Source organism: Neophocaena asiaeorientalis, unplaced genomic scaffold, assembly GCF_003031525.2.
Source record: "Neophocaena asiaeorientalis asiaeorientalis breed wild unplaced genomic scaffold, Neophocaena_asiaeorientalis_V1.1 scaffold1092, whole genome shotgun sequence".
In the NCBI taxonomy this organism is placed as follows: Eukaryota; Metazoa; Chordata; class Mammalia; order Artiodactyla; family Phocoenidae; genus Neophocaena; species Neophocaena asiaeorientalis.
Window position 1 is genome coordinate 54,630 of NW_020171836.1, and position 14,980 is coordinate 69,609.

Sequence of the window (14,980 nt, forward strand, 5' to 3'; positions counted from 1 at the left end):
CTTCTTGGTGAAGGGCATGTTTGTAATCAAACTGACATGTCTCCCTTTAAAGGCAGTGTCCCTCCTTGGGTCACTTGTCAGATTTTCACCTCTCAGGAATTTGGGGTTCACTCCCAGGCCCCACCAAACCCTGCCTCCTCCCTGGGGGACTTGACAATACTGTATTCTCATCTCACACATGCTGTTTATTGACAAAGATGGGAACGATACCCTGGACTTGAGGGCTCATATTTTAAATATTGTTACTGAATATTTCTAAAAAATTTTTATTGGAGTATAGTTGCTTTACAATGTTGTGTTAGTTTCTACTGTACAGCAAAGTGAATCAGCTATATGTATACATATGTCCCTTCTTTCTTGGATTGCCTTCCCATTTAGATCACCACAGAGCACTGAGTAGAGTTCCCTGTGCCATACAGTAGGTTCTCATTAGTTATCTATTTTATACATAGTATCAATAGTGTATATATGTCAATCCCATGTGTAAATAAGATCGTCTATACCAGTGTTTTCAGATTCCACATATATGCATTAATGTAGTTACTGAATATTTATTGAAAAACAAAAACAAAAAAATCTGGCTGTGTCCAAGTCTGTTTCTTTAAAGACAACTTTGAGGGTACTGAGCCTAGTGCAGGCCTCTTTCTGACCTGTGTAAATAAGATCGTCTATACCAGTGTTTTCAGATTCCACATATATGCATTAATGTAGTTACTGAATATTTATTGAAAAACAAAAACAAAAAAATCTGGCTGTGTCCAAGTCTGTTTCTTTAAAGACAACTTTGAGGGTACTGAGCCTAGTGCAGGCCTCTTTCTGTTAAGGTATAAAAAGATTAAATTAAGTGGGTGCTGCCCTTCTTTTCTGGGAGCGTGTGGGAATATGCTAATCTTTCTTTGCGTGCTTTTCAGGTTTCCTGTAATGCTTTGAAGATCTGGGAAACAGACTAAGTGCGTGGTAGCTCACAGAGCAGTCCTGAGGGGTTGTCCTGATTGTCGTTAAGTGTCTCATTTGCAAGCTTAACCCAAACTCAATGAAGCCAAGGCCCAATTTGTTCCCTTTGAAACAGACAAATAAAGCTTGTTTTGAGTAAATGGCAACTGATTCAACTGACCAATTATTGTAGTTTAAAGAAAAAACAAAAAAAAAAAACAGCGACTTTCTGACAGACACTTAAGTTTATTCTTCACAAGACCCTTGGCAAGATCTGAAAATAAATTCTCACACCATCAGAGGGACAGAAGCAAAAAGGTACACCTACTAGCATCTAAACATTAAGGAGTCAAAGATATCTTTAAGTTGGCAATGTGGTATCAAGAGATAACTTTTCTTTATAATATGTTGCACTGTTTAAGACAATGATCAAGTTCTTGATAGTGAAGAATTATAAAATGCAAGACTTCTAGCTGCAAAGAGAGCAACTGCCTTAGAAGTTGAATAATCGGAGAAGAAGACTTACTTAGCAACAAACCTCAGAGAGAACCTCTTTAGCTATTTCTTTTACCTGTCTCTACATGGACAACCTCAGATTTGTCAAACTTACTATTTTGCTGAGCAGAAATAGAATTTACTTCTAATTTCTAACAGATTGATGTGAAACTTGGAGAAATCACACAAGGGTCTTTCTTCAATCAGTTCCTTTGTGGCTCTCCAGTGGCCCCACCATTTGGAAATACTCAGTGTGCTCTACTGTGGCCTCCATGGGGCCTGCGCCCCTCTTACTCTGCCCTGCACAGCCCTGGGAGCAGCGGGAGGCGTGGTCCCCCACTTTGCACACGGCAACTTTACACTGCAGATAGATCACATCAAAGCTGGTGAGAAAGCTGAAGACGTTGAACTTGAACTGAGCTATGTTCTTCTGTCGGGAGTGGAGGTTGGCATAAGTATTGTCTTTGATGCACCTGATGGCAAGAAAAACCCCAGGCCAAGAGGATTAACTTAAAGCATGGTGTGAATTAATTCTGGCTCAAATAATCAGGCTTGGACACAGACCTTTGAATTTCAACTGGAGTTCTCCCCACAACCCACTCTTCCTTTCGTTTATTAAAAAACCATATAATACTACCATGAGGGGAAAAACCACCATTCCTGGCCAAACCACCATTCTTGGCCAGAGACAGAAGGGAACTGTGAAATAAAATAAAAACAAGACAAAGTAATTAAATTATAGCTAGAGCTGTTTCCTGCTCTACTTTTTTCAAAAGTGGAGATTAAAGGTGGTGGCTGCATTATTTGAAGGTGAACTTCAATTATTTTAAAATGTATTTTGTAAACCCTAGTGCAACTACTGAAAAACTTAAGGAAAGCAGTAAATGATATATCAAGAGAGGAGATGAAATGGAATAATATAAAATGCTCAGTTAAAACCAGCATATAAAGTGTTATATTAAAACCTGAGAAGGGACTTCCCTGGTGGTGCGGTGGTTGAGAATCCGCCTGCCAATGCAGGGGACACGGGTTCGATCCCTGGTCCAGGAAGATCCCACATGCCACAAAGCAACTAAGCCCGTGTGCCACAACTACTGAGCCTGTGCTCTAGAGCCCGTGAGCCACAACTACTGAGCCTGTGTGCCTAGAGCCTGTGCTCTGCAACGAGAGAAGCCACCACAATGAGAAGCCCGTGCAGCGCAATGAAGAATGGCCCCCACTCGCCGCAACTAGAGAAACCCCACACACAGCAATGAAGACCTAATGCAGCCAAAAAAACCCAGAAACCAGAGAAGGCAGCAAAAGTAGAGTGGGGGGAGAAAAGAACAAATGCAACAGGTAGAAAACAGTCACTAAGATGGTAGATTTTAATCCAGCTATATCAATAATCACTTTAAACATGAATGGACTAAATATACCAATTTAAAGACAGAGACTGCCAGAGTAGATAAAATGAAACCAAGATCCAACTATATGCTGGCTATAAGAAACCCACTTTAAATATAAAGATTAATTAACAGTAAAGGGATAGAGAAAGATTTACCATGCTAATACCAATCAAAAGAAAGCTGGATTAGCTACATTAATTTCAGACATAACGGTCTTCAGAGCTAGGATAATTATTAGAGATGAAGAGGGGCATTACATAATGATGAAGGGGGATCAGTCCTCCAAGAAGATGTGGCAATCCTTAATGTATATGTGGCAAACAATAAAGCATCAAAATATATGAGGCAAAAACTGATAGAACTGCAAAGAGACAGTGACAAATCCATTATTATAGTTGGAGACTTTAACACCATTCTGTCACTGATTGACAGATCCAGCAGGCAGAAAATCAGGAAAGATACAGATGACCCAAACAGCACCACCAATCAGCCAGACCTAACTGACATTTATAGAACACTGCAACAACAGCATAATACACATTCTTCTCCAGCCCACGTGGAACATTCACCAAGATAGACTACATTCTGGACCATAAAAAACCACCATAACAAATTGAAGAGAATAGGAATCACAGAAAATACATCTTCAGATCACTTTGGGATTAATCTAGAAATCAGTAACAGAAAGGTTGCTGGAAAAATCCTAAATATTTGGAAATTAAACAACACCAAGTAACCCAAAGATCAAAGAAAAAGTCTCAAGAGAAATTAAATCTTCCAAACGAAGTGAAAATGAATATACAATTTACCAGAATTTGTGGGATGCAGCTAAAGCAATGTGTAGAGGGAGATTTATAGCATTAAGTTAATGTATTTGAAAGAAGAAAGATCTAAAATCAATAATCTAAGCTTCCACCTTAGGAAACTAGAGAAAGGAGAGCAAATTAAACCTAAAATAAGCAGAAGAAAAGTATGTCAGTTGTTAAATTCCAGCCTCTCTCCTATATGTGTATAATATTTTTTTGGCTGTGCCACGTGGCTTGCAGGATCTTAGTTTCCTGACCAGGGGTTGAACCTGGGCCATGGCAGCGAAAGTGCTGATCCTTAAACCACTGGACCTCCAGGGAACTCCCTCTCCTTGATATATTTTGAAAAGGGAGAATTGAAAAGGGAAGAGCTTTCTCACTCTGACTCAGTGCCGTTTAGTGCCACATCTGTGCACCTCCTGCACCATGGCTCACACTGCCTCTGGAAGGTGCTGCCTCTTGCCCCTCACTGGCTTTTTGGAAACAGGCACCACGATGCTTCTCACGGGCTTTAGGCTGCTGTGGCTCTCACTACTCTGCAGCTGCCATCAGTAAGTGATGGGTTTTGTTATCTTCACACTGGTTGCCAGTTACCCATCCATAAGCATTTTGCCTTGGTTGGGGGACATGGGAGCTATAAAGGCAAACAACTTGTCAGAGTTCTAACTTGGCAAATCCTTTGTTTAACCAAAGGCACCAGAATAAATCTCATCACTATAAGAGCCTAGCCTGGGGTAACCCACCAGCCTATCAGTGTAGGCCAAATATCCTGAGGAATGGGGAGTGTAATACAGTTATAAAGCTTAAGGAGAAGGGGGGCATGGGTATGAAAGGCTGGGATGAGACAGCAGAGTCTGAGACAGCGAGGGTTCTGCCCAGGGCTCTTTGGGGATTCAAGGGAAGTTGTCTAGACTTCCTGTGATTATTTGTCCCCAACTAGAATGAGAGGGATGGTGAGGGCCCGGGCTCTGCTTCTGGGGCATGATGAGGACTCTCTGCGCAATGTTATGGTTTAGGACTACCAGTTAAGAAGCCACAGGTCCCCAAAAGAATGCCACGTAAATGTAACAGTCAACCAGCGAGGGCCTTCTATTTTCCTTACCCTCGTTGGCTCAAATCATACTTGACAGTTGTAAAATCACCAGGATCTGGAGAAGCCACACAGGTATCCACAAAGAGCCGCAGGCAGGGACTGGGGCTATGGAGTGTGACCTGGAGGAAGACCTCTTTGCTCTGGCTGGCGTAGTGCGGCCCCATGCTCCCCACGTGCTGGGACGTGGGCAACTCGAGAAATGATATGGACACATCGTAGCTGGCATTCTCCCTTGGGACGTCAGCCCCAGGGACGATTTCACCTGCTAACGGGCCATCCACCTTGCAGGTGAACGTGAGCTGAGGCACCTTGTGCCGTACAATGACTTGGCCAGGGTGGCCCTGTGTCTGGCCTCTGATGGAGTTGGAGTAGCTGAGAGAGCCGAGGCTTTCCTGGGAGGAGAGAGGCAGGTTGGTGACCAGTGCTCCTGGCTCCCTGACAAGTACTTTCTTCATGAGCAGAGACCCCTGCTTCATGTCCCCCACTTGGAGCCAGTTTTCTGAGAAGCTGGAGGGCATGAGGCCTCGGGCATGACCTTGCAGGTACCTGAGGCCGTGATGGGTGACCTTATGTCCTTGTTTTTGGGAGTTGGGGGTGCATGCAGCGAGCCCCTAGTGTGTGAGTCTGGACTCCCGTCTTCCCTCCTGCAAGGGCCAGGCTGTGGGATGTGAAGTGGGGTGGGAGGTCCACGCTGGCTGCTGGATTCTTCCACTGCTCCTCCCTGCTCTTGACCCCAGGTCGTCCCTGGCTGCCTGTGAGCTGTGGGCCTGGCCCTGCTGACCTTCATGCTCAGCCATGTTCCTTTAAATCCAACATGACTTGAAGGGGCCAAGGGGGTGCTGAAGGCTGATGAGCAGGGGCCACTGCCTCTGGCAGCCTCCTTCCTGTAGCCTGGTGGGTCGCCAGAGACTCACTCTGCCCAGGGACGTTTGTTCAAGGAAGCGTTGGCTTGTGCAACTCAGATCCAGTGACAGTCTGCCTCGAAACCCTCCAAGGACTGCCCTGTCAGCTTACAGCAGTGTTTCTCACTGATCTGCCTTGTTTTCCTTTTTTTGCTTCTAAGAATCAATGTCTCTCTTCCCCCTTGAAGGGGATGTCACCCTTGTTGAGAGGACGCAGCTAAGAAGGAAAGCTAAACTCCAGGACCACATGGCCCTGCCCACTTCGAGCCGAACTTTGGGCTTCCCGTGGCTGCTGGGCCTGAGTCTGTCCCTCGAGCTCTCCAAGCTGGCTGTCGGCTTGGGGGCTCGGCACTGGCTGACCCCCTGCCCGGAGCCCTTGTTCCTCTGTACTTGGCTCCAGCTCCTTGTTCAGGCCTCGGCTCTTTGACCACCCTATTCAGAGTGGCACCCCAAAGCATTTTCTAGCCTCTTCCTTGATTGATTATCTTCTTAACCCTTTTCACTGTAAAGGACTCTCATCTGTGTGTTTATCCAGTGCCTCTCTCCCTTCTCTCGAATGTAAGAGCCATGGAGCAGTGGCCCTGTCGGTCTTGTTGGCTGCTGTGTCCTCAGCACCTAAAAGGTTGCTCATTCACTGACTCTGAAATCAGATGCAGGAGGACCTTTTTATGGTGGTGTTTTTCCCATAGGTGGCCTGGGGCTGGTCACCACTGCAGGTGGTTCCTGACTTCTGTGTCCTCTGGCCCCAGTGCTGTGGTCAGCACATGAGGTTTGCAGGGGGAGCTGGGCCAGCCAAGGCTAGAGAGGACAGCTGCAGGGTTCTCCCTGCTGGCCTGGAAATGTCTGGGGCCTGCTCTCCTCCCAGACACGCGGGGGGTTCTAGCATGGTTTCTGGGGCAGAAGCCTCTGAGATGAAAACTAGAATTTTTAGAGCGAAAGGGATAAGAAAGACCATGGTCTGCACAACCAAACAGACAAACTGCGAAGCATGGAGTTGAAGTGGTCACTTAGCATCATGCAGGTGGTTTGAATGAATTCAACCTCCAAAAATACCAAGTATGTTGGTTTTGGGTTTTCTTGGCATGTGTCTAAACAGGGATGTGAAAGAATAGATGAATAGCCTAGGGATCTTGCTTTGGGACATGTTACATTGTTAAATGTACCTACAAAAATGATTTTGTGGTTATACACTCTTCCTGGAGAAGGAGCCGGACAGACTTGAAATGACTCCCCCACAAAAGTGACTTCCTCCTGTGAAAACAAACGAGAGAGCCGGGGCTGGGTTCTTCAGGCATGCAACGTGCATTTTCCCAAGTACAGAATCCAGAACTCCAGCAAGCTCGGAAGTGAATCACAAACTGGGAGGGGATCGTGCTGGTGTAGACGCGGTTGTGGCTTGGCTGGTGTAGACGTGGTTGTGGCTTGGCTGGTGTAGACATGGTTGTGGCTTGGCTGGTGTGTGGCTGTGCCCTGAGAGGGGGTGAGGGAGGAGGAGATATGTATGACAGGTAGGCAGGACCCTACGACTGTAGGTGAGACTGGAAACGGATTGGATACGTACATGGCAGGTGTGGGGTGTCCAGTGACACATCCTTAATGCTCTCCCCAGCTTCCTGTCATGCAAACCAGCCCAACTAAGATGCAGACAATCCATCTACTTGTGAGGGCTCCGTCCCACCACCTCCTTCCCCTCATGCAGGCAGGACAGCAGACGTCTATTCTACTTTTATGAATTATCACCAGGATTCCACCCTTTATAGGTTATACTTTCAGTGGAAGAGTTACCTTGTGGGATAGGTGCTTGGGGAACGGCAGCTGCAAAAATCAGAACCAAAACAATCAGGAAAACGCTTGGCACGATAACATCACCTTATATCAATACCTAGGTACAAATGAATGAAGCTGCTACTACCCTTGAATCTTAATATATGGTGTGGACACACTCCTTCCTCTTTCCTCCCTGATCTGAGATGCAACCTCTCCCCTTCTTGCAGTGATTCACCAGGAAATCACAGACAGCACACAGTCACGTGATTTGTTTTCTCTTCTGTGCTGGGGTCCACCAAGCCAAGGGCTGTCCTGAGACTGACCAGACATGAGGCATCACCTACAGGAACATCTGGGCTTATGAACACGCCACAGTGCCTGTAGAAATTTATCAGGTGCCAAAATGCAGAGGGACAATGCAGCTTTCAGACCCGGAAAGCTGAGAGCCATGGTGGGGAAAGGTAGGTTGGACAAGTATTCCAATGAAGTAAGACGGGCCCCTTCCCATAGTTCTGCCTCTGCAACCCGCACCAGAAGGGCAACCTACAAGGGATGGCAACTTCCACCTGGGATGCCCTCGGAACCTGGACTGGAGTGGGTAAGAGGCTCCCAATGCGTGTCTCTCCAAATGCACCATAGTGGTGCCAGCCCAAGGTAGGGACAGCTGCTAGCCACCTCGCTTGGCCCCCAAGCACTGCAAGGAGCACCCCTGACCCCGACTTTCCCCGACCCAGGCCACCACTGAGGGCAGAGAGTGGCACCAGTCACCGGGTAAGGCTGGGAGGAGGGTGTGTGGGGCCCAGGGTGCCAGTGAGCAGGGAAGCAAGCGGCTGGGAACTTGTCCTGGAGAGGCAGGCAGCTGCAGGAGGCAGGAGCGTAGGTGCTCTGATGCAGCAGGAGTCTGAGTTAGGAGGTCACGGTGTACCTTTCTCTATTCCTGCTGTGCTGGCTGAGCCAAGAGGCCCACAGAGGAGCCCCAAATGCTTTCACTTCCCCAGTCTGCTTTCTACCCACTGGGAGAGTTCGACATTCAGTGCTTCTTTGTTTACTTGCATGCTTTCACTCTCTAATTCGTATCCCTGAGAGGTAAACCTTTCCTCCTTCCTCTCTGTATCAACCCTCTTCTCAGCCACTGTGATGGAACCATCCTCTTTCCGTGCCCTCCCGCCGCTCTGTGATCTGTTGTCCAGAGAGGAGAGTTTCAGATGCCATTTCATTTTTGAAATGTGACTTTTAGCTCGTTGACCATGCTCCTGGTTCTCAGCCTCGGCTGCATGTTGGAATCACACAGGAAGCTTTAAATACCACTGATGACTGGCTGTGACCCCAGAAGTGCTGATGTGACTGGTCTGGGGTGCAGCTTGAGCATCGGAAGTTTTTAAAGCTCTCTGGGTGATTCCAGTGTCTGGGTCCAGACAGAGGTTAGATTTCTTTTTTAATATAAATTTATTTATTTATTTTTGGCCGCATTGGGCCTTCATTGCTATGCACGGGCTTTCTCTAGTTGCGGCGAGCGGGGGCTACTCTTCGTTGCGGTACGTGGGCTTCTCATTGCGGTGGTTTCTCTTGTTGGGGAGCACGGGCTCTAGGCGCGCAGGCTTCAGTAGTTGTGGCACATGGGCTCAGTAGTTGTGGCTTGCGGGCTCTAGAGCGCAGGCTTAGTAGTTGTGGCGCACGGGCTTAGCTACTCCACGGCATGTGGGATCTTCCCAGACCAGGAATCGAACCCATGTCCCCTGCATTGGCAGGGGGGTTCTTTACCACTGCACCACCAGGGAAGTCCCAAGGTTAAATTTCTTATTCACTTTGCAGAGATAATGGGTTCATTGTCAGACCTACCTGGGGGTGCAGGAATCACATCTGGAACCCAGTCCCCTGCATCTGCATGCATTAAAAAGAGGTAAATTTAGGAAATCTAAGTTAAATTTTATAAAGACAAGTGGTGGCTTTCTAGTGTGGGCAAGTCCCAAACAGGCAGGCTTCGTCTTACACAAGCAAGAACAGGGCATGTTTAGACTCTGGAGAAGCAGTTCCAGACCTGAGAGAAGCTGCAAGGAACAGGACCGGAAAATTGTGTGGCCCTGGAGTGTGTGTTCAGAAGAGAGCGTGGCTCTCAGCATTCTCTGCCAGCCCGGCTGAAGGGACATTCATCTGTCTGGTCACCTGGCCCTGCTCTGTGCACACCTTCCACCCGAGATGCTGAAAGACCAGAAAGAACCTGCCGCAGGAGGAGAGGTATCTGAGCAGATGACGCCAGCATCCTCATGGTGACCACAATTGTGGTCTACCAGCCAGAGCTGGGACACTGGCCAAGGTGGTTCTCGCTTCCCGAACACTGAATGTTGTCCAGGAGGATGTCTCCAGAGCTCAGGCTGAAGTGGGCCGTTCCAGGGTCAGCGACGGCCCTTCCATACCCCAGCTGTCGGCACACGACCTCAGCTTCATTCAGGTCCCATAGGTGGTCACACACGGTGCCCCAGGCCCCTCATGGAGGATCTCCAGGCGTCCTGAGCACTGTCCAGAACCACCCACCAGCCACAGCTCCGGTCCATCTTCTAAACAAAGCAGGATTTTATTTATTTATTTATTGCGGTACGCGGGCCTCTCACTGCTGTGGCCTCTCCTGTTGCGGAGCACAGGCTCCGGACATGCAGGCTCAGCGGCCATGGCTCACAGGCTCAGCCGCTCCGCGGCATGTGGGATCCTCCCAGAACGGGGTGTGAACCCGTGTCCCCTGCATCGGCAGGCAGACTCCCAACCACTACGCCAGCAGGGAAGCCCAGGATTTTATTTTTGAGTGTAGGGAGTTTTAAGTAAGAAGGATTTCTAGCTCCTGTATTTGTGGCTAAGGGAAATAAATGCAAGAATGAAGCCTTAAGGCTGTCTTGATTCCGTAATACGTTGGGCTGAAGGGCTTAAGAGTGAGACAGAGGCGGGTTTGGATCCCAGCTCTACTGCTCCCTAGTTGTGTAACCTTTGACAAGTTATTTCATCTCCCTGGGCCCCAGTTTCCTCATTTGTAAAATGGGGCTTCTAGCAGCATGTATCTCAGAGGTGACAAGCCAACAAGAGTGTGGCTATAAGGCACAGTGCTTAGCCCCAGCACACCTTGGGTTCTGCAGATCTTGCAAAGCTGGGTTCCTGGGGAAATGGGTTCCCAGCTGCTTCTTTGGACATGTCTTGGATAAGTGCTTGGATAAGTGTAGATTTAGTCCCCTGAAGGCACTTGGTCACAAGGGGGTCTAGGACTTCATAAAACCCAAAGGGAATGGCTTTTTCTGGACTGACAGGCTGTGTCCAGCTGGAGTCACCTGTGGTCTCCTGGAGACGCCCTAGGGACAGTCTTCCCTTACTGTGTCCACAGGCTCTGCCACCCTGGCCTTCTTTCAGTTTCTCTAATATGTCCAACTCTTTCCTCCCCGGGAGCAGCCCTTGCATTGCTATTCTCTCTGCCTAGAATGCCCCTTCATGGTCACTCATCACATATAACCTCCTCAGCAAGGCCGCCATCCCCATTCAATCCACAATAGCACCTCCTCCACCCCAGGCACTGTCTTCTATCCCATCTGGCTCTGTATTCCCAGCCTTATCACTACCCCCCAAATCATCTTGTTTATTTACTTGTTTCTTATGTCTTGATCCTTCCCCACTCACCCAAATCCACGCTACTGTAAGCTCCACGAGGGAAGGACATTGTACTGTTTACTGTGTCCCCAGCACTTATAACTGGGCCTGACACAGAGTAGGACCTTAGTGAAGATTATTGGATGAGAAAATGATGATCTTGAGTCAATGAATGGTCTGGATTTCAAATGCTGGACCTTATTTAGCCTCCCCAGGGCAAGATCTCAAGCATGCTTTTGAAGGTAAAATATATAAGGAATTCCCTTACTCAGAAACAAACACCCCCCTGCTTCAAAATACACCCAGGGAGTTTCCACCTGAATTCCTAATGACCTGAGTTACTGGGGCCCTACAATCGGCAGGTAAGTATGCTTTCTGGGTGCAAACTGGACCTGGTCCTGGAATGAGAGGCTATAGCGTCCATCCATTAAGGAGTCCCCAAGCCTCTTATTTGGGTGAGTCTAGGGTCCAGTGCAGGCAAGATGTAGAGTGAACCAGCTGGTGGAGGGAAGAGAATTCTTGCAAGTTTGACTTTTACATTTCAGCACCCTGGACAGTTCCCAGGCAGCCGGCAGTGCCGGATGCAGCTGTGGAGAGGAGCCGCCTGCCCGTTTGACATACAGGCTGCACGTCACTGCCTTATTTCATCGCTCATGAGGCCCTCTTAATGGAAAAATCTAGCAGCGATGCAGCAGGGCTTATGTGTGTGTGTGTGTGTGTGTGTGCTTTTAAAACTTGTTCCCAGGCCTCTGCTAATAGGGGAATCCCTTAAATTAGAAAACTGTTCTGTCTTTTCAGGGCCAAAAACCTGCTTGAAGCTTCCCACCTGACTCTTTCGCCCTGCGGAATTGCATTGAAAAGAGCATAAAAGCCACTGTTGGTGATCACAGAATCACTTCGGAACACCACAGTCCTGATGTCGGAGGAGGAGAAAAACATCACAGCTGCTGAGGCACAGAATTTGCCCATGGACAGCAGGCAATCCTGGGGCCGTCAAAGATTTCAAGTGAGTCATACGGACATCCAAGGATGTCTTCCAGCCTGGGGGAATCACAGCGGAGGGTTAGCGGCAGGTTAGGGCATCCTAGATCTTAAAGTTTGAAAAGTATGACAATCACAGGATTAAATAGTTGGATTATACTTTAACTTGCATATTAATATATAAAATATCAATTAACTTTTTCAGATGCCTTATTAACAGAACTCTTATTATCTTTGTCTGAGGAATGTGTGAGGCTTATGGTTACAACTTAGTAATAGAAATTTAAAACTCATAACGGTTTTGGCCAATCACAACTTACACGGAACATTAGGAAATGCGAATATACACTGCAAATAAAATCTGAACAGTAAAATCATCCCAGTGATCAGCATGTAACCAACATCACAGCCTGATTTTCCTACCTCTGTATCTCACAACATTTTTCATACCCAAATTCTTGGGGAGAAAAAACTTGATTTTAAAATAAAAATAGGGACTTCCCTGGTGGTCCAGTGGTTAAGACCGCGTGCTCCCAATGCAGGGGGCCCAGGTTCCATCCCTGATCAGGGCACTAGATCCCGCATGCCGCAACTAAGAGCCCGCATGCTGCAAGGAAGATCCTGCGTGCCACAACTAAGACCCGGCGCAGCCATAATAAATAAATAAATATATATTTAAAAAATAAAATTAAAATAATGTCAGCATGTAGAAAAGAGTATTTGCACTTTGGTAATTATCCAAAAGGATGTGTATGAGAGCTGATTTTGAAGAAATGGATAACTGATAACATGACAGGCTTTAGAGGTTTGGGTTCAAGGCTCTCACTTCATTGTGGGCTGTGTCCTTAGGGTTTTAGTCAACAAAGATAACATGTTTCTAGGATATCATTTGTCGCAGGGCATGTTGGACTCCATGGACCGAGCAACAATTCAGTGCATGATAAAGGGGGATTTTCATAGCATTTCGCAGTATTGTTGTGTTTGTAGCATGATGTGTGTCACAGACGAGAAGAAGGGCTTTGTACAGACTCTGCTTACAGAACCATATACTGGTGAAGAGCTAGGCCATTTACAGCCAACAGAACTAGAAGGTTGGCCTTGGGCCAGTTAGTTAACCTCTCTGAGCCTCAGCTTCTTTGGCTCTAATTGGGATGAGAAGGACATCTATCGTAGGGCTAAAGTGATGCTGGAACATGACAAAGCATACACAATACATAGTACAGAATCTGAGCACACTAAAACAAGTCAGCTATTACTTTATGTCCTGAAGGTTAAAAAATGGCAATGACTTAGGAAATTCTATCCTTTTTATATCAGAGATGAGGCAATGACTCTACCATCCCCTTTCACTCTGTGGCAACATTTAGAGGATGTGGGGCTCAAGGCTGGAGTAGCCAGCTAATGTATGTGTATGGAAAGCCTCTTAATTTTTAAGCTTCTTCAAAATGTAAAGAAAAAGAAAGTCTAAGAGAATAAATATTGGTGCCTAGTGTATAGTGAGGACAAAGCTGATAAGGATATTTTTAGAAAAAAATCAAAAGAAAAACCATCATAGGAATGTTAAGTCAAATATGTTAATAAACCACTTATTGAATTTTTCAAGCTAGAAGTAGCTCATTGGATAGCACTACAAAAACAACTCCAGCTTCAAACTGGAAAGAATTTGGCCTTCTTCTGGTTTTGCCCCTAAATGTTTCCCACTAAAAGAAGCATCTTTATTATGAGTTCACAAGGCCATACTCTTATTTAGGTGGACTCTTCCCTTTAAAAGTTGTTTCCTTACTTCAAAGTTGGAATCTTGAGTTCTATGCGGAATTTTTTATCCACGTGGATTTCCCAAACACACTGGACGTCTGTTGGGTAGTCTCCTGGATGCAGCGGACTGGAAAATGAGCCAGAGACACTAGAAATGACCCCTCCACAAGAGTTACTTCCTCCTGAAATGACAGGATAAAGGACGCCAGGATGTGCCTCCATGGCATCACTAACGACTGCCTCACAGCCAGCGGCCTGGTGGAGTCAGGCTGCCGTCGGATGGATCTTTAGCCTAAATGTCTCCTGGGAAGGAGAGTCCATTCAATCTAATTCTTATGGGTCAAAAAGTATTAATGCATGAGAGCTCCCTGCCTTTCTCCCTCCCTCTATTATCTGATGAAGAAAATATTATCTTTGTCCTGTCTGTTTACTCTCTCCTCACTCTTTCTAAAGTGGAAGGGTTCTCGCTTGCTGGGAGAGAGGCAGAGCAGATCAACGTGAGGGTTTGGGAAAGAGAGACAGAGACTGAGGCTGGACATGCCTGGGGAAAGGGTGAGTCTGACGAGGTTTGGGTCTGAGGAATCTGAGATGGAGGGAATGGGGGTGGGATGGACTGTTTTGGGAGGTTATGACTGGGACCTCCCTTTCACTACTTTTTCATCACTTTTTCTGGGTAGATTGTGTTTTCTTCAACTCAGTATCTACTGCAACTGGAACTTACAGGTTTTGGATTTATAAGAATTAAACAAGGGGCTTTCAGGGGTGGGATGGACTGTTTTGGGAGGTTATGACTGGGACCTCCCTTTCACTACTTTTTCATCACTTTTTCTGGGTAGATTGTGTTTTCTTCAACTCAGTATCTACTGCAACTGGAACTTACAGGTTTTGGATTTATAAGAATTAAACAAGGGGCTTTCCTGGTGGCGCAGTGGTTAAGAATCTGCCTGCCAATGCGGGGGACACGGGTTCGAGCCCTGGTCCAGGATGATCCTACATGCCGTGGAGCAACTAAGCCCGTGCGCCACAACTACTGAGCCTGCGCTCTAGAGCCTGCAAGCCACAACTACTGAGCCCACGTGCCACAACTACTGAAGCCTGTGCGCCTAGAGCCCATGCTCCGCAACAAGAGAAGCCACCGCAGTGAGAAGCCCGTGCACTGCAAGAAAGAGTAGCTCCCGCTTGCCGCAACTAGAGAAAGCCCGCGCGCAGCAATGAAGACCCAACGCAGCCAAAAAT

At 47.0% G+C, this 14,980-nt stretch overlaps 1 protein-coding gene across 3 annotated transcripts in view; it reads left to right on the forward strand.

Annotated features, from left to right (window-relative positions):
* Nucleotides 1–14,980, forward strand: part of CUNH10orf120 (chromosome unknown C10orf120 homolog) — a 51,073-nt gene that overhangs the window by 22,035 nt on the left and 14,058 nt on the right. For all 3 annotated transcript variants that reach the window (XM_024741652.1, XM_024741669.1, XM_024741673.1), the window contains exon 2: nucleotides 11,807–12,014. Coding sequence is in view for 1 of the 3 variants with exons in the window: in XM_024741673.1 (XP_024597441.1) it covers nucleotides 11,925–12,014 (90 nt within the window). In the remaining 2 variants the exon portion in view is untranslated. The remainder of the gene's footprint in view (nucleotides 1–11,806; nucleotides 12,015–14,980) is intronic.